Here is an 18857-nt window from a genome sequence, read left to right as displayed (position 1 = left end):
CGGCTTTCCCCACTGGACTGCTTCGGTGCCTTTGAGGAAAATCAGTTGACCATATCTGTGTGGATCCATTTCTAGACTATTTTTTCTATTGATTTGTCTGCCCTTATATCAGTGCCACACTGTCTTAAATTACTTCAGTTTTACAATAAGTCTTGAAGTCAGGTACTGTAAGGCCTCCAACTTTGTTGTTTTTCAAGATTATTTTGGCTACCTCTTTTGATTTTCTATAAAGATTTTAGAATCTGTAAAACCATTTTCTACAGAAATGTCCTGCAGGCCTTCGGATCAAGATTGTGTTGAATCCATAGATCAGAATGAGAAAAATCAAGATGTCAGCACTCTCAAGTTTTCCAATTCACGAACATCTCTCCATTTAGTTAGGTTTTAAATTTCTCTCATAAATGTTTTGTAACTTTCATTATACAGGTCTTACACAGGTCTTTGGCTACACTTATTCAGTTTTTATGTTTTTTTATGTCAGTTTAAATGGAATTGCTTTTTAAATCTCATTTTCCAATTGTTTATTGTTGATAAATGGAAACACAATAGATTTTTGGATATTGACCTTTTTAAGTTTACTTACTGATTCTAGCAGTTGTTTAGTAGTAGTCCTTAGATTCTTAGGACTTTGTCCATAAACAATAATTATTTTCAGGCTTTATGTCTACTACTTCCTTTCCTTGCCTTACTGCACTGACCAAAACCTCCAGGACAATGTTGAATAGAGGTGATAAGGGTAGATATCATTGTGGTATTCCTGATCTTAGGAGGAAGTGGTTGGAAATTCGCTATTGAATATGATGTTAGCAGTAAGTTTTTCAGGTTTTTTTTTTTTTCAGATGGCCATCATTAGATTAAATAAATTTCCTTCTAGTCCTAGTTGGCTGAGAGTGGCTTTTTTTTTCTTTTTAAATCATGAATGGGTGTTCCATTTTGCCAAAAGCTTTTTCTGAATCTATTTAGAGGATCATGTGGTTTTTCTCCCTTATTCTCTTTGTATAGTGGAATACATTAAGTGATTTTCTAATGGTAAACCAACCATGCATCCCTGTGATAAATCCTGCTTAGTCATAGTGAATGACATTATTTTCATGTATCACTGAATCAGATATGCTAATATGTTGTGAAGAATTTTTGCATCAGTGTTTGTGTAAACATTGATGGGATATTGTGTGACATTTTTCTTTTCTTATAAAGTTTACATCAGGTTTTGGTATCAGGATTGTACTGGCCTTATACAATAAATTGGGTAGTGTTCCTTCTCCCTTTATCTTATGAAAGTTTGTATAAGAGCGTTAGTTCATTTCTTGGTGTTCATTGATATAAATATGTCTTAAGGTTTTCATAGAATTTACTAGTGACCTTTTGAGTATTATAAAACATCCTTTTTTGCCTCTTATACTCTTTGTCTTGAAGTCTATGTGGTAGCACTAATACAGTCACATCAGCTTTCTTATGCTTATTATTTACACAGTTTATCTTTTCTGTCTTCTGGCTTCAACCAACCCGTGTTTTATTTAAAGTACGTATCATGTAGATAGCCAGCAGTCTTAATTTTGTAGCTGGTCTGACAATCTTTTCCTTTTAATTGGAGTTTTCAGTCCATGCTATAGTTTGGGTAGGGTTTGTCTGTATCCATCAAATCTCATGTTGGAATTTGATCCCCAGTGTGGTGGTATTGGAAGCTGGGGCCCGGAGAGTAGTGTTTGGGTCACGGGTGTGGATGCCTCAAAAATAGATTAATGTCCTCCCTGAAGCTGAGTTCTCACTCTTGAGATAATAAATTAGCTCTAGAGGGGATGGAAGAGTTCCTGGAAGAGTACATTGTTGCAAAGCCAGACCATCTCTTAGGTTTCTCTGTTTGCACCTGCCCACTGCCCCTTTGCCCTTCTCTACCATGTTTTGATGCAGCACAAAAGCCGTCACCAGAAGCCAAGCAGATGCTGGTGCCCTGCTTCCCATACAGCCTGTAGAACTGTGAGCTAAGGGTGCCTCTTTTCTTCACAAACCACCCAGGCTCAGGTATTCTGTAATAGCAACACTAAACGGACTATGACAGTCCATTTGTATTTAATGCAGTTACTAACATGACTGGGTTCAGGTTTACTATTTTTCAATCTCTTTTCTATTGATACCTTCTGTTTTTCATTTCTGGTTTTTTTCCTGCCATCTTTTATGTTAATCCATTTTTTGGTATTTTATTTTAATTCCTGCAATGACTTCTTAGCTCTGCTGGTTTTGGATATTTGTTTTTAGTGGTTTCTCTGGGTATTATACCACGCATCTTTATCTTATTCCCAGTCTACTTAGATTTAATATCATATCACTTCACATAAAATGTAAAAACCTTGCAGATGTGTAAAATTCCACTTGCTTTCCCTTACTGTTTGTGCTATTTTGTTATATATTTTACATCTGCATACATCACAAATCTCACAAAATAATATTTTGATTCTTCGGTTAATTTAAAAAAGATTTACCCATATATTTATTATTTCCTATAAATATTTTCTTCTCTTAGGTTTGAGCTTCCATCTCATATTATTACCCTTTGGTCTGACAAATTTTCTTTGTCAATTTACTGTAATGTAGGCCTACTGGAAATGAATTCTCTCATATTTTGTACATCCCAACATGTCTTTATTTTACTGTCAATTCTGAAGGATATTTTTGCTTATTTAGAATTCTGGGCCGGGTACAGTGGCTCATGCCTGTAACCCCAGCACTTTGGGAGGCCAAGGTGGGCGGATCATGAGATCAGGAGATTGAAATCATCCTGGCCAACATGGTGAAACCCTGTCTCTACTAAAAATACAAAAATTAGCTGGGTGTGGTGGCGGGCACCTGTAGTCCCAGCTACTCAGGAGGCTGAGGCAGGACAATTGCTTGAGCCCGGGAGGGCAAGGTTGCAGTAAGCCGAGAGAGCACCACTGCACTCCAGCCTGGGGACAGAGTGAGACTCTGTCTCACAAAAGAAAAAAAAAAAAAAGGAGGAAAAAAAAAGAATTCTGGCTTGACAATTCTTCCTTTTTCTCTTTTTGTCTTTCAGCATCTTAAAGATGCCACTGTGCTGTATTACAGCCTCCATATTTGTGATGAGAATTCTTCAGTTAATTGTATCTGTGTTCCCCTGTGTATAAGACTGTTTTTCTCTGACTGTCTTAAAGATTTTCTTTTTCTATTTAGTTTTCCATAATGTTCCACGGTGTAGTTTTATTTGTTTATCTTGCTTGCAGCTTGCTGAGCTTCTTGAATCTATAAAGTAATGTTTTCATCCAGTTTGGGAAGTTTTCAGCTATTATTCCTTCAGATATTTTTTGGGGTCTATTTTGTCTCTCCTCTCCTCCTGGCACCACAATGCATGTATATCAGACTACTTGATATTATCTTATAATTCACTGAGGTTTGATTGTTTTTTAATCTTTATTCTGATTTTCACATTGAACAATTCTTATTGATATGAGTTTAAGTTTTGTCTCTTCTATGCTTCATTTATTCCAAATGTTACATTTTTCAGTTCCAGAGTTTTCATTTGGTTATTCTTAGATTGGTTTCCATTACCCTGCTGAGATTCTCCTTCTTTTCAGTCATGATGACTATGTTTTCCTTTACATCCTTGGACATATTATAGTAGTTGCTTTATAATTCTTGTCTGAAAATTCTAACATCTAGGTCATCTCAGGGTCTATTACAGTGGCTATTTTTTCTCTTGATTATGGGTCACATTTTCCTTCTCATATGTCTTTTAAGTTTTGGTTAATGAACACTGTAAATTTTGTTTTAGAGATTCTAAACTCTCTTTTCTTCTTTTAAACAGTGTTGATTGTTTTTTATTCTATCAGGCAATAAAACCTTTAGCTGATTAGCTTGAGCTTTTAGATATTTAGTGTTATACTTTGTTAGGAAGGATCTGTTTTGGTTTTGCCCTTAATGTTAGGGTGACCCCTTTACTCTGAAAGCACATTCCCCTTCTGGGGTTTCAATAGAAAATCTGAGGCATTTACCAAGCCCCTCTAACTTGGGTAGGATTCAGATTCTGAACTTTGTAGGCAGTAGCTGTAGGCAGTAGGCAGCAGCTGAAATCTCTGCTCAGCATTTTTGGCTTTCTAGTAATTGTTTTCCACTAGGCTCACTGGCATATTCCCCACACATATGCAGTTTAGAGGTTATTCAAGGATTGATGGAAATTTATATACAGAAGGGAGGGCTCTTTTCTTTCTGTGACTTACTCAATTCCCAGCCACTCTGGCAGCCCTGAACTCTATCCCCTGACACCTCAAGCCATTACAGTTCTGGCTTTCTCCTTGAGTTCTAGTTGTTCTTTGTGGACTGGGGCATGCCCTCATGGGAGAAGCTATATAAACGTAGTTCTCACTCAGTCCAGTGACCCTCTTTCAAGGATCAAATTTCCTACATTCTCTGCCTTCTTTTAGTTAGACTACAAATAGTTATTTTTAACAAAAGTATTTTGTCCAGAGTTTATAACAGCTATCTGCCGGACAGTTAGTCCAAGATAAGTTCTTCCATCATTAATATAACTAGAAGTCTGTCACAGACATTTTAATTTGTGCTTTCGTGTGTGTGTACATGTTAAGATTAAATTACTTCTTTCATCATCCTGAATGCTCATAGGATCACTAAATAATACATATTGATGGGTTACTCAGGTATTATCCAGACTGTGTTGTACTGCCAGGCATTGACCATCTGAAACCAATCATGACAGATCTCCTGTTTTTAAAGGGGGCCATGAAGAAAGATGCTTCATTAGGAAATAAGCTCTTCTGTTCGGAGACTCCCAACCTTGGATTACAATTTAAGCCCATTTAATGGCTTTAGTGACTCAGGGTCATAGAGTTATACAGACAGAGGGATGTACAGGCACCTTTGCTGAAGCCACACCAGTTCCACAACACCATGAATGTGAAAGATGCATCTTTCCTAATGCCCCATGCTTGCTAGCCCCATTTTCTTTGCTCTGCTCCACTCCTTCAGCTGCCATGGAGCCCATCATGTTTCATGTTTTACTTAGGCTGTCTCCTCTTTTCCCATTTTCATAAATCTGTATACCCCTGGTTCTGTTTACCTGACTCCTGAATCATTCTGATTACTCTGCCCCTTAATGTTATGGGCCAAACTATTTCTTCCCAAAATTCATATGTTGAAACCCTAACTTCCAGTGTCTCAGAATGTGACTTTATTCAGAGACAGGGTCTTTACAGAGGTAATGAAGTTAAAACGAGGTCATTAGGGTGGGCCCTAATCCAATATGAATGCTGACCTTATACAAACAGACACAGAGATAGACGTGCACAGAGAGACTGCGTCAGGACATGTCGGGAGGAGATGGTCAAATACAAGCGAAGAGAGGCCTGGGACAACTCCTCTCTTTACATCTCCCAGAAGCAACCAACCCTGCTGACACCCTGACTGGGACTTCCAGCCTCCGGAACCATGAGAAAATAAATTTCTGTTACTCTTGCCACCTACTTGCTGGTACTTTGTTCTGGCAGCCCTACCAAACTAACATGCTTCCCACTTAACAAATCCTCTGCTCCCAATTTTCCTACTTATTGTGACTCATGGTCTTAGTTTGTCTCTTGAGACCCACACCCACCTTAGTATGGAAAATGGGTAAAAATCAGAAGGTTTATGCTCTAACTCCTCACTTACGTGGAATGACGCTTTTTTCTTTTCTTTTTTTTTTTTTTTGAGATGGAGTCTTACTCTGTTGCCTAGGCTGGTGTGCAGTGGTACAATCTTAGCTCACTGCAACCTCTGCCTCCCAGGTTCAAGTGATTTTCCTGCCTCAGCCTCCCCAGTAGCTGGGATTGCAGGCACGTGCCACCACACTCAGCTAATTTTTGTATTTTTAGTAGAGATGGGGTTTCGCCATGTTGGCCAGGCTGGTTTCAAACTTCTGACTTCAGGTGATCCACCCGCCCCGGCCTCCAAAGTGCTGGGATTATGGGTGTGAGACACCGCACCTGGCCTGGAGTGATCTTTCTGATCCTCAGATTCCTTATCCATAATATGCGGATATTATCTCTATCCTACCTACCTAAAGAAGCTCAGATAGATGCTGCACATAAGAATGTAAAATGCTACACAAATCGAAGGCATTCTGAATCTCACTCTTTATCCGTAACATACTGCACCTCATACCAATTATAACAGAACCTCTGTTAGAGGTCTCTTGAGTGGTTTCAAGTTCAGAATTCTCCACTTTTAGGAGAGATGCTTGCAACCTGTTATTTCTAGTTTAAGAGGCAGGTGCCTAAGAAACTGCTTTGCTCAAAGAGGCAGGAATATGGGGTGATGCTTCAAGCTCCCATTGTTTTTATATTTCCAGAGGGTTTAAAAGTAATTCCTCAGACAACATATATATATATATATATATATATACACACATATATATATATATTTTTTTTTTTTTTTTTTTTTTTTGAGATGGAGTCTCCCTCTGTTGCCCAGGCTGGAGTGCAGTGGCGTGATCTCTGCTCACTGCAACCTCCACCTCCCGGGTTCAAGTGATTCTCCTGCCTCAGCCTCCTGAGTAGCTGAGATTACAGGTGTGTGCCACCACACCCAGCTAATATATATATATATATTTTTTTGTATTTTTAGTGGAGACAGGGTTTCAGCATGTTGGCCAGGCTGGTTTTGATCTCCTGACCTCGTGATCTGCCTGCTTTGGCCTCTCAAAGGGCTGGGATTACAGGCGTGAGCCACTATGCCTGGCCAATATACTTACTTTTATAAATATGGTAAGAAATAAGGTACAGAGTAAAGCAAACCAATGCTTTTAGGGAATACACTTTTTATTTTTTTATTTATTATTTTTGAGACAGAGTCTTACTCCGTCACTCAGGCTGGAGTGCAGTGGCATGATCTTGGGTTTAAGCCATTCTTGTGTCTCAGCCTCCCGAGTAGCTGGGATTACAGGTGTGTGCCACCACGCCTGGCTAATTTTTTATTTTTAGTAGAGACGAGGTTTTGCCATGTTGGCCAGGCTGGTCTCAAACTCCTGGTCTGAAGTGATCCACCTGCCTCGGCCTCCCAAAGTGTTGGGATTACAGGTGTGAGCCATTGAGACTGGCTGGGAATGGACTGTTTAGAAATACGTGAGGGAAGGAGAACTTTAAAAGCACTTCCAACTGTCCTAACCAAAAGGGTGCCTACTGAATGTGATTTTAAAATACGTAAAATTAAACGTAGGATGCTAGTCACTTTCCAACATACTTTTTACGTTCTTTATCAGTCTTTAAAATAATTTCATTATTGAGAATTTGAAAAAAAATGTTTCTACAATTAAAACTTTTATAAAATAATTTATTAAAAAATACAACTTCCCCCAAATAGCTTACATTCTGGTCGCATGAATTTTTATGCAGTTTCTAATGTTACTCAAAAGAACTGAATTTCCAATGATTCTACCCTTTTCAGTTCTCTAGAATGCCTCCAGATGGCATTAAAAGCCTTTCCCATTATATTTTACAACACACAAAAATTAAAAATTAGTAATATTTTAACCATTTAAGACCAGTCACATTCATTATATCATCTGAAAGCAGGACAATGGAACTATTTAGAACTTTTAGGGAAGTATCTTACGAAAGACAAACATATATTCATATCTCTTATGAAATATACATCTCTCCTATTTAAGCCAAAGGATCTTTCTAGACCAAGAAGCAGATTTTGGGCAAAATAAGACACTCAATATTTTACTGCAAACTGATTTCCAATCAATAGCACTTAAAAAATGCTTCGTAATAAGAACACTGATCCCCATACAGATAAATTTACAAAGCCTGTCTTATAATAAGAAAACACACGCCACTGCTCATAAGTGATAAAAATAAAGATTTTTAAGGAGCAAACCTGTTACTGACTCTTACGGAGCTAAAATAAAGTCACGTGTTAGCTCATGAATTTTTTAATTTAAATGTTGGTATATCAATTTGGCATCAAATTAATCAGTAAAAATACATTTGGATTCCTTGAATATTGAGAAGAAACAGACAAAACACAGAGTGAGGAGCACATGTTTTATAAGGGCCTTTTCTTATGTTTTTAAAACTGCTTTTGTTAATTCAAAAAAATAAACTCTGGAGATTCCATAGATACCGATCATTGTACTTTTCACATAATTCCAAGGTGAGGTTGCAGATGGCAAGCTTCTGAAGTGACCCTGTTACTGCACAGCGGTGTGGGACAGTACACTTCCCAGTTTAAGTGTGAAAAGTTCTGTAATTCTTAAGACAATGCTGAAAATCTCCAACCAAATCCCCCCAGCACACGTGCTCAAATCTCATTACATTTCTACTTCATAAAGAGAAGCATCTGCATTTTTCAAGATTCCTCTTACTCTGCTAAAGCATAAAAAAGCCCTCAAAATGCATCTGCACCCAAAGCATTTAAAAAGACATTATCATGAGAAAAGAGAACCATGGGCTTCCTTCCATCATCATTATTACTATTACAAGATACTCGCACTATCTCATTTTATGAGGCATATTTAAGAAGAGGCATCTCTGATAGAAAAACGAAAGAGACTTACGATGTATTTGATGTGCCATTGTCTGGACTCTCTGGCTCTGCATCGCCTTTCTCTTAAAAAGGAAGCAGAAAAAAGTACCGACATATGAGTCTTACAGTCTTTAAAATTTAAGAGAGATTAAATATATTTCCATGCTCCCATTAACAATCTTTCAAAATGTGTAGCAGGAGGCTTTTCAAACATCTTTTATTGTCTGAGAACCCGATTTGCAAAATAATTTCTTCTCTGCAACAGAATTGCCCAGGCACAGATCTGTGAGTAGGTACCGAGGAGCTATTTGCAAACAACCAGAGGCTTGCAGTGGAGACCTTACCAGAAGATGAATATCTTACAGATGGAACCTGTTTCCTTCCACTTCACTTTACAGAAAATTTCAGGAAATAAACCCATTGGCATTCTAGATCCAAGGCACTTTGAACTTTGATTGCTTCTGCTAACACAAGCCAAACCAGGTCAGGCTGAATCAGGACTTGGAGGAAAGATTTTTTTTTTTTTTTTTTTTTTGAGACAAAGTCTCACTCTGTTGTCCAGGCTGGAGTGCAGTGGCACAAGCTCGGCTCGCTGCAACCTCCACCTACCGGGTGCAAGCAATTCTCCTGTCTCAGCCTCCCGAGTAGCTGGGATGACAGGCACCTGACACCACACCTGGCTAATTTTTTGTAGAGACGGGGTTTCATCATGTGGGCCAGGCTGGTCTTGAACTGACTTCAAGTGATCTGCCCGCCTCGGCCTCTCAAAGTGTTGGAATTACAGGCGTGAGCCCCCGTCCGGCCAGGAGGAGAGAATTTTTACAGAACACTGAGGTTGCACTGTAGGTCCCAAGATCCCCCCTTTCTTATACCCCATGGAGAGCCCTGGTGGCAGGTTCTGGGGCCCAAAGCTTAAAGCAGAATGAGATATAAACCAGAAATCCTTTCTGACCATCCGAAAGGCTAGTTAAGGAAACGCTTCTGTGGGCTGTGATCATTGAGGAATTAACAAGTAGTATGTAGTTGGAGGAGCTTGGAACCAGTTCACTTCTTGTAGTTTGCGGTAGGCTTAATGTAATTCCCAATCCTTAATCAATTGGTGGTTTGAACCATGCATCCTCATTTTGTAAGGACTTTCTTTGTATTTCCTTGAGGCTTGGCGATGGAAGAAGTCACTGATAACTGAGACTGTGGGCTTGTGTGTTTCCTGATGGTTGTGCAGAGCTAGTACACCCCAGAGAAGGCTGTGAGTTGCAAGAAATAGGTCTGTGGTAGTAACTTGCTTTGCTGTGCTCTTTCAAGTCAGGCCTGGAGATCTCTAGAATCTCTTGGTCTACTGCTCAGGTCCTCGGGCCCACACATTGTACCATACCCCTTTTGTCAGCTGTCAACATTAGCTTGTGTTCACCTAGTCCCAGGAATGACTCCCTCAATTACATAATGAACATATCCCAAAGGTACTGCCCAAACTGAACTCAAAAGCAAACTTTATATTTCCTTCTCTTTTTCTTATAGGGATAAAGAGTTGTGAGAAAAAGAAGACACAGTTTCTACAGTTCGTACATCTATCTCAGACATTTATCCAGTGCCAGAACAACTATGAGTGACTTTGGCTAAAAGCTGGTCAGATGAGGGGAAAAACAAAAAAGTCACAAAATCTATTTTAACTGCCTTGATAACAAACATTGATTAGACAGGGCCTCAATACATATAAAACCATGCTGGAATAAAGTCTAAAGTAGCAAATTAATAAACTTGCTTTACAGCTCCTTCTTGTGTATTTTCTTTTGTCTTCCAGGCAAGGTCTGTGGTGCACTCATTTAGGAGGCTAGTAAGGCCTGTTCAACTGGCTTCAGTGATGGAAAATAATTTAGTACTTTGCAGTAACATTTTTTCCATGGACTAACCACAATCCCTCCTGTAATCCTGAAACAGAGAGTTATAACACCTGCATTATATAAGACAAAACTAAATGGAAGTACATTTTTTTCCTCAAATATATGGATCCTTTTCCCCAACCTCCTTTAATTTGGTGAAATTGGTTACTTTCCCCAGTCTCTAGCCTCCAGTAGTCACCACATCCCATCTTAATGAAGAATGTAAAACAGCAGACTTGGAAGCGGCAGGCAATGGTAAAATTCCCAAAGAATTTATGTCAGAAAACAGGAAACTGAAAATAAAAACGAAGGCACTGTTTGGATGTTTGAAGAAATATGTTTCGCCTTGACCAATAACGCTGCCCAAGTCTTGGGCCGGCTTCAGCACAGGGACAGATGCGCAGCTGATTATCTTTGTTCTTAGTAGCACTTATGTTGTGGCAACAGGGCAAACAGAATAGGTTCTGGCAAATAGGAAGGATGTAGTGGGGCTGAACAGGACATGGCGAACAGTCTGAGAGGGAGTGTTCTCAGCAACTTCAGTGCTGATAACGAATTTGCCTTTCTGTGGGGGGAAAAGTAAGCAGGTCAGGAATGAGATGGGGTTAAAAGTATTTTTGTCCTTCAGAAAGATTAAAACACAAAATTTCCCCCAACATCTTGAAATGTTAGGTGATGCAATTTCTGAAGTTAACTTGAAATGTTTAAGTGCATACACCATTGAGAATTATTTTCTCTTTATTAGGACCCAAGGGAAAATGATGAATGTAATGGAACATTCTAGAACATTAGTACGATTTTTGTTTTTTTTCAGTTGGGTGCACAGGAGATGTTTCTCGTCCCGCCCCACCATCCAAAGAGAGTTCTCCAGGGTCCTCCTGTTTGTGTCAGCTGTTTTCATGATGGATACCACACGAGTCTCTTTGGGAGGGAACCTGCATCGGTCACTAATAAGCTGGGTGCAGCGAAGCCATTTTACATGTGGAAATACAATTACAGAGAGGAAGAGGGGAAAAAATGAGCCACAGAAAGAACTATATATGCACATGTATATGTATATATGTAAATATATGTAAAATCTTTGCATCTATATGTATTATCCACTTTCAATTTGACAGTCCATATTTGTCTGACTGGGCCTTCCACATTGCCTAACATATACTAGGTGCTCAGTATGTGTCTCCTGTTCCGACGATCTGTCACTAATACAGAATCCCATGCTGCAGTGGGAAAAGATGGGTAAGGTACCCTCGCCAGTGAAATAGAATATACAGTTTGAGGCATGAAACAGCTTGCTGACTCCAGTAGGTCACTTAAAAAAATTATAACAGTTACCTTTTTAACTCAATGTATAGAGGACTTCTACGTTGGGTGCTGTTGGGAGCATAAAGATAAATAATGTGGAATTCATGCTCTTTAAACATTTAAATGGACTGCACTGTTGGAGTATCTTGCTTTCCATCAATAGTGTCATATAGGGACTAAATATGTTTTTTGAAAAGGAAATCAAAACAATCCTTCATTAAACTGAATTCTGCAGAGGGAAGTTTTGCTATACCGCAACTTTTTTTGTTTTGTTTTTGAGATGAAGTCTCACTCTGTCGCCCAGGCTGGAGTGCAATGGTGCACTCTCTTCACTGCAACTTCTGCCTCCTGGGTTCAAGTGATTCTCTTGCCTCAGCCTCCCGAGTAGCTGGCACTACAGGTGCACGCCACCATGCCCGGCTAATGTTTGTATTTTTAGTAGAGACAGGGTTTCACCATATTGGCCAGGCCGGTCTCCAACTCCTGACCTTGTGATCTGTCTGCCTCAGCCTCCCAAAGTGCTGAGATTACAGGTGTGAGCCACCGTGCCCGGCCATATGCTGCAATGTTTCTACATAGTTATATTAAAAGCAATCCATGTTTATGGTTTTAAAAAAATGAACAGAAAAGAAAAGGTAATGACTTTGCTTGCTTTTTAAAAAAAAAATTCTGTTAGTCCTTCAATCATTAGTCTAAGTGACGTGTTTTTCCTTTTTTGAGATAGAGTCTCACTCTGGTGTCCAGGCTGGAGTGCAGTGGTGTGATCTCGGCTTACTGCAATCCCTGCCTCCCGGGTGATCTCACATGATTCTCCTGCCTCAGCCTCCTGAGTAGCAGGGATAATAGGTACATGCCATCACGCCTCGCTAATTTTTGTATTTTTAGTAGAGACGGGGTTTCACCGTGTTAGCCAGGCTGCTCTCAAACTCCTGGCCTCAAGTAACCTGCCCTCCTTGGCTTCCCAAAGTGCTGGGATTACAGGTGTGAGCTACCGTGTCCAGCCAATGTGTTTTTATTTCTAGATGTACCAACTTTAGACGGAGGCCAGGTATTTAATATTCTCCCCCCCACTTATAATTTTCATTAGTTCTGTTATTACTTTTAGTGCCTCTAGTGGGCATTTGTAACTTTAAATATATTTAATCTTATTTCTCTTGATTAATCACCTTCTGACAGTATCTTTTCTGAAACTCACCCATCTATCCTTCCCTCCCGCCTCCCCATCACAGCTATATCTTTCCTTTTATATCACCAAGATTTAAAATACTTATATCCTGTTCAGTAACTATTGAGTCATCCTCCTTAATATTAATTTAGTTAATAATTTAATTTTTGGTCTTGCCTATAGGTCAAGTAAAAAACTGTAAGCCAATAATGAGAATTTGCAATATTGTGACAATATAAATATTAGTCACTAAAGAACAAAGCAGCCTGAGTAGACCTGAACAGAAGTAGACCTGAATGTCCCTAAGGTGGAATGAGTGCAAATGTTCCTGACATTTATGTTAAATGAATTCTCATTGTTATGTTCCGCCACGTCACGGGTTTGTCTCAAGTTAAGGTTATGTTCTCCCTAAAATAGTGTTATATCGAGTACACATTTAGTGAACATAAAATGTATATTTACATGAAATGTACATAGACACTTTCAAAGCAGTAAAATGAATGAACTGTGAAAACACCTTCCAGGCCAGGGATGGAACATCATCAAACGTGCCTTCACTGGCTTCCATCTCTTCCCGCCCTTCCCACCAGCTACTGGTCAAACAATTGTGGCTGGGCGCGGTGGCTCACGCCTGTAATTCCAGCACTTTGGGAGGCCGCGGCAGGTGGATCACGAGGTCAGGAGATCGAGACCATCTTGGCTAACATGGTGAAACCCCGTCTCTACTAAAAATACAAAAAAATCACCTAGGCATGGTGGCGGTCACCTGTAGTCCCAGCTGCTTGAGAGGCTGAGGCAGGAGAATGGCATGAACCAGGGAGGCAGAGCTTGCAGTGAGCCGAGATCGCACCACTGCACTCCAGCCTGGGCGACAGAGTGAGACTCCGTCTCAAAAAAAAAAAAAAAAAAAAAAAAAGAATTGTGTGCCAATCATTCTCTTTGTTTTCTGGAGAGTTTTTTTTTTTTTTTTTTCTTTTTAACCACCTATGTGTGTATTAATAAATTAACTCTTTTTTGGTCACTGTTGTTTCTAAACTTCATACGACTCTAACCATACCTAGGCATTCTTCTGAGACTCACTTCTATCATGCAGCGTTATGAATTTTAGATTTAGCCATCATACTGCATGTAGCTACAGTTTGTTCATCTTCACTGCTGTGCAATACTTTATTGTATAAATATACCAGAGTTTCTTATTTGTTCTTCTCCTGATGGACATTTAGATTTTTTCCATTATGAACAACAGAACAGAAAACATTCATGAACACGCTTCCTCACGCACATGTTAGGAGTTCTGGGCCTTAAGACTTCCATATGGCCAACTGGAGCAGGGAATCCAAAACTGATTTCCAAATTAACACTCCCCAGACAGTACCTGAGACTTCCAACTGATTCACCTCCACACCAACACTCGTTATGATCAAGGTTTTAAAGGTTTTTCTAATTTAACAACGTCAAATAACATTTTGTTGTGTTGTTTGCATTTCTCTGAGCACTAATGAGGTAAATATTTTGTGCTTGCTCTTCTGTGTCGTATCTTAAAAATTATTTTTTAGTATTAATTTCTTATTCATAGAAACATTTTATTGTCTCAATAAGAGGCATACATATAGTCGTGTGTGTGTGTGTGTGTATAACTTTTCAATATACAGATAAAACTTGGCTGGTGTGGTGGCTCACGCCTGTAATCCCAGCACTTTGGGAAGCTGAGGCAGGCAGATAATGAGGTCAGGAGATGGAGACCATCCTGGCTAACACAGTGAAACCCCATCTCTACTAAAAATGCAAAAACAAACCCCCCCAAAAATTAGCCAGGCGTGGTGGCAGGTGCCTTGTAGTCTCAGCTACTATAAAGGCTGATACTAGAAAGGCTGAGACATGAGAATCATTTGAACCCAGGAGGCGGAGGTTGCAGTGAGCCGAGATTGGGCCACTGCACTCCAGCCTGGGCAACAGAGCGAGACTCCGTCTCAAAAACAAAAAAAAAAAACAAAAAAACTTTTCCCATTGTTAGCCTTTTTACCTTCTCTGTTATCTTTGGATAATATTGTTCTTAATTTTAATGTACTCAAATTTACAGATCATTTTCTTTATTTCACACTTTTTGTGATTTAAGAAAAACATCAGAAAAATGTTTTATACTGTCTTCTAAAAGCATATACTTTTACTGATCTTTAAAAAACACCTGCATTGGTTTTTGTATATGGTGTGAGGTAGGAGCTAGTTTCGTTTTTCTCCCTAGAAATAACCAGTTATTATGGTACTCAAAGTCCATTCTTTCTCCATTGATCTACATCATCATCTCTGCCATGAGTCCAGTTTTCAAACACCTGTGGATCTGCTTCCAGGTCTCTATGCAATCGCTTTCATTGCTCAATTTGTCTATTACCGCCCTCATTACTAAGCTTTAATATGTATTTTAAAAATATTGGTAAGGCAAAGCTCCAACCTTGCTCTTCAGGAACATCTGAGCTATTCCTAGCTCTTTGTTCTATTGTATAAATTTGAGTATCATCAGTTTGTCAATTTCCACATACACACAAGTTGGAAATTTGATTGGAGCTGTACTAAATCTACAGATACTTGGAGAAAACTTGTATCTTCACAACATTGCATCTTCCAATTCACGTACTTGGTATTAGGCATCTCCACTTATTTTGACCTGTCTTAACATATTTCAATAGTTGGTTAAGTTTCTCCATAGAGGTCTTAACACATCTTTTGACAGGGTTATTGCTTAGTAAGTTATATTTTTATGCTAACATTAAAAGTTGTATTAAACTATAGGTTTCAGTTGTTAGTGTAGGGAAATGAAATTGTGTATACAGAAATCTTGCTAAATTTTCTTATTAATCCTAATAATTAGTCTGTTGATTCTTTTGAGTTTTCCGCATAGACAAGATAATTTGAGAAAATGAATTTTTTTCTCCTAACAGATACTTTTTTTTCTTAGTTTATTGCCTCGACCAAGGATGTCCAGGATAATGTTGCATAAAAGTGGAACTCATGTCTTGTTCCTCATCTTGAGGGGAAAGCTGCAAATGTTTCAACACTAAATAGGATGGTTGTTTTGAGTTCTTTTGGCAGATACTGTTATTGTGTTAATGAAGTGGGCTTCTATTCCTGATTTGCTATTTTTCCTTTAAATCATGTATAGTGAATTTTATCAAATGCTTTTTCTTAACTTATTGAAACAATCATATTTTTCTCCTTTAATATTTTAATATAATTAATCATGTTAATATTATAAAAAGAATCCAATTTTGAATTCCTAAAATAGGTGCAATTTCTTAATTATGAGTTATATTTTAAAATATATTTTGTACTTTGCTGGATGGAATTTACAAATATTTGACCTAGAATGTTTACATTTATGATCATGAATGATACCTGTAAATTATTTTTCTTGTATTGGCTTGTCAAGTTTTGATATCAAAGTTATACTGCCTTGACAGAATGAGTTGAGAACCGCTGGCTTTTTCTAACTATCTGAAGAAGGGTGTAGGTTTGGAATTACCTCTTCCTGTGAATTTGGTAGAATCCCTGGTAAAAATGTCTAGCCTTGAAATTGTGTGTGTGGAATGATTTTTAAAAAATTACTGGGCCAATTGTTAAAATGGTTATAAGATTATTCAGGTTATATTTATATGTAAATTTCATATAAAACATCTACATATATACATATAATGCCTGAAGAATCATTTTAATCACAGTCATTTCATCTAGTTTTGAAAACATTTTGGCACAATTTTGCTCATATTTTTGTTCTTGATCTGCATCACATTTTTTCCCTTTTTGATTCCTAATATTATTTATTTGTGCCTTTTCTCTTTTTGTCCTGACCAATCTCTCTGGAAAGTGTGTCAACTGTATTATATCTTCAATGAATACACTTTTGGCTCCATTGACATTTAAACTTTTATCTTTGCTATTTTACTAATTTCTGCTTTTGTCTTTGTTTTGTAAATCTCTTTTCCATTTGTTCTGGGTTTATTTTCTCTTCTTTCAGCTCTTAAGATGGATGCTTAGTTCATTAATTTTTTTGTTTTCTAGTATGAGGCATTTCTTTACTTATTTACAGACGAAGTCTCACTCTGTCATCCAGGCTGGAGTGCGGTGGTGGGATCTTGGCTCACTGTAACATCCGCCTCCCAGGCTCAAGCGATTCTCCTGTCTCAGTCTCCCGAGTAGCTGGGACTACAGGTGCCCGCCACCACACCCAACTCAATTTTGTATTTTCAGTAGAGACGGGGCTTCACCATTTTGGCCAGGCTGGTCTCGAATTCCTGACCTCAATTGATCTGTCCACCTCAGCCTCCCAAAGTGCTTGGATTACACACTGCACCCGGCTTCTAGTATGAGTATTTTAGAGGGAAAGCTGCAATTTTCCCTCTAATTTAGTTTCTTCCTCCAGTTTTAATATTAGGTATTTCTATTACCTTTCAGTCCCAAATATTTACTAATATCTGAAGAGATTCTTAATTTCTAAACATGTGTTTTCCCTACTAGTCATATTTTCATTATCAACTTCTAATTTAATCATATTGTGGTTGGAGATCATGGTCAATATAATATTTTTATCTTAATTTATTTATTTATTTTTTATTATTATTATACTTTAAGTTCTAGGGTACATGTGCATAACGTGCAGGTTTGTTACATATGTATACTTGTGCCATGTTGGTGTGCTGCACCCATCAACTCGTCAGCACCCATCAACTCGTCATTTACATCAGGTATAACTCCCAATGCAATCCCTCCCCCCTCCCCCCTCCCCATGATAGGCCCCGGTGTGTGATGTTCCCCTTCCCGAGTCCAAGTGATCTCATTGTTCAGTTCCCACCTATGAGTGAGAACATGCGGTGTTTGGTTTTCTGTTCTTGTGATAGTTTGCTAAGAATGATGGTTTCCAGCTGCATCCATATCCCTACAAAGGACACAAACTCATCCTTTTTTATGGCTGCATAGTATTCCATGGTATATATGTGCCACATTTTCTTAATCCAGTCTGTCACTGATGGACATGTGGGTTGATTCCAAGTCTTTGCTATTGTGAATAGTGCCGCAATAAACATACGTGTGCATGTGTCTTTATAGCAGCATGATTTATAATCCTCTGGGTATATACCCAGTAATGGGATGGCTAGGTCATATGGTACATCTAGTTCTAGATCCTTGAGGAATCGCCATACTGTTTTCCATAATGGTTGAACTAGTTTACAATCCCACCAACAGTGTAAAAGTGTTCCTATTTCTCCACATCCTCTCCAGCACCTGTTGTTTCCTGACTTTTTAATGATCGCCATTCTAACTGGTGTGAGATGGTATCTCATTGTGGTTTTGATTTGCATTTCTCTGATGGCCAGTGATGATGAGCATTTTTTCATGTCTCTGTTGGCTGTATGCCTGTCTTCTTTTGAGAAATGTCTGTTCATATCCTTTGCCCACTTTTTGATTGTTTGTTTTTTTCTTGTAAATTTGTTTGAGTTCTTTGTAGGTTCTGGATCTTAGCCCTTTGTCAGATGAGTAGATTGCAAAAATTTTCTCCCATTCTGTAGGTTGCCTGTTCACTCTGATGGTAGTTTCTTTTGCTGTGCTGAAGCTCAATATTTTTCTCTTTAAAAATTTGTTGAAACTTGCTTTATGGTCCAGTAGTTGTCAATTTTCATAACTGTTCCCTGTCTGCTTGAAAATAATGCATATTCTGCAGCTGTTGGGTAATATAGTCTCGCTCATTGTGTTGTTTGAATCTTATGTATCCTTACCATTTTTTCTGTTTGCATGATATAACAGTTACGAATTTATGTTTACATCTCCCATTAAGATAATACATTTCTCCATGTAATTTAGTGATTTTTACTTTTAAAAATTTGAAGCTATGTTATTTGGAATTTACATATATCCAATTATTTTGTCCATATGGTAAGTCGTACCTTGGGTAGTGACCCTTTTTAACTGTAGTAATGCTTTTTGCTTAA

The 18857-nt window shown here is 38.4% G+C and overlaps 1 protein-coding gene across 7 annotated transcripts in view; it reads right to left on the bottom strand.

The window, feature by feature from the left end:
• LOC105490094 (ALF transcription elongation factor 3) overlaps positions 1-18857 on the bottom strand; it is a 620895-nt gene that overhangs the window by 187343 nt on the left and 414695 nt on the right. For all 7 annotated transcript variants that reach the window (XM_071077266.1, XM_071077269.1, XM_071077264.1 and 4 more), the window contains one exon: positions 8564-8615. In XM_071077266.1, the coding sequence (XP_070933367.1) occupies positions 8564-8615 (52 nt within the window). The remainder of the gene's footprint in view (positions 1-8563; positions 8616-18857) is intronic.

Source organism: Macaca nemestrina, chromosome 13 (genome assembly GCF_043159975.1).
Source record: "Macaca nemestrina isolate mMacNem1 chromosome 13, mMacNem.hap1, whole genome shotgun sequence".
Classification (NCBI taxonomy): domain Eukaryota; kingdom Metazoa; phylum Chordata; class Mammalia; order Primates; family Cercopithecidae; genus Macaca; species Macaca nemestrina.
Note: the sequence above shows the minus strand (reverse complement) of the source record. Positions and strands in the feature narration are given on the sequence as shown.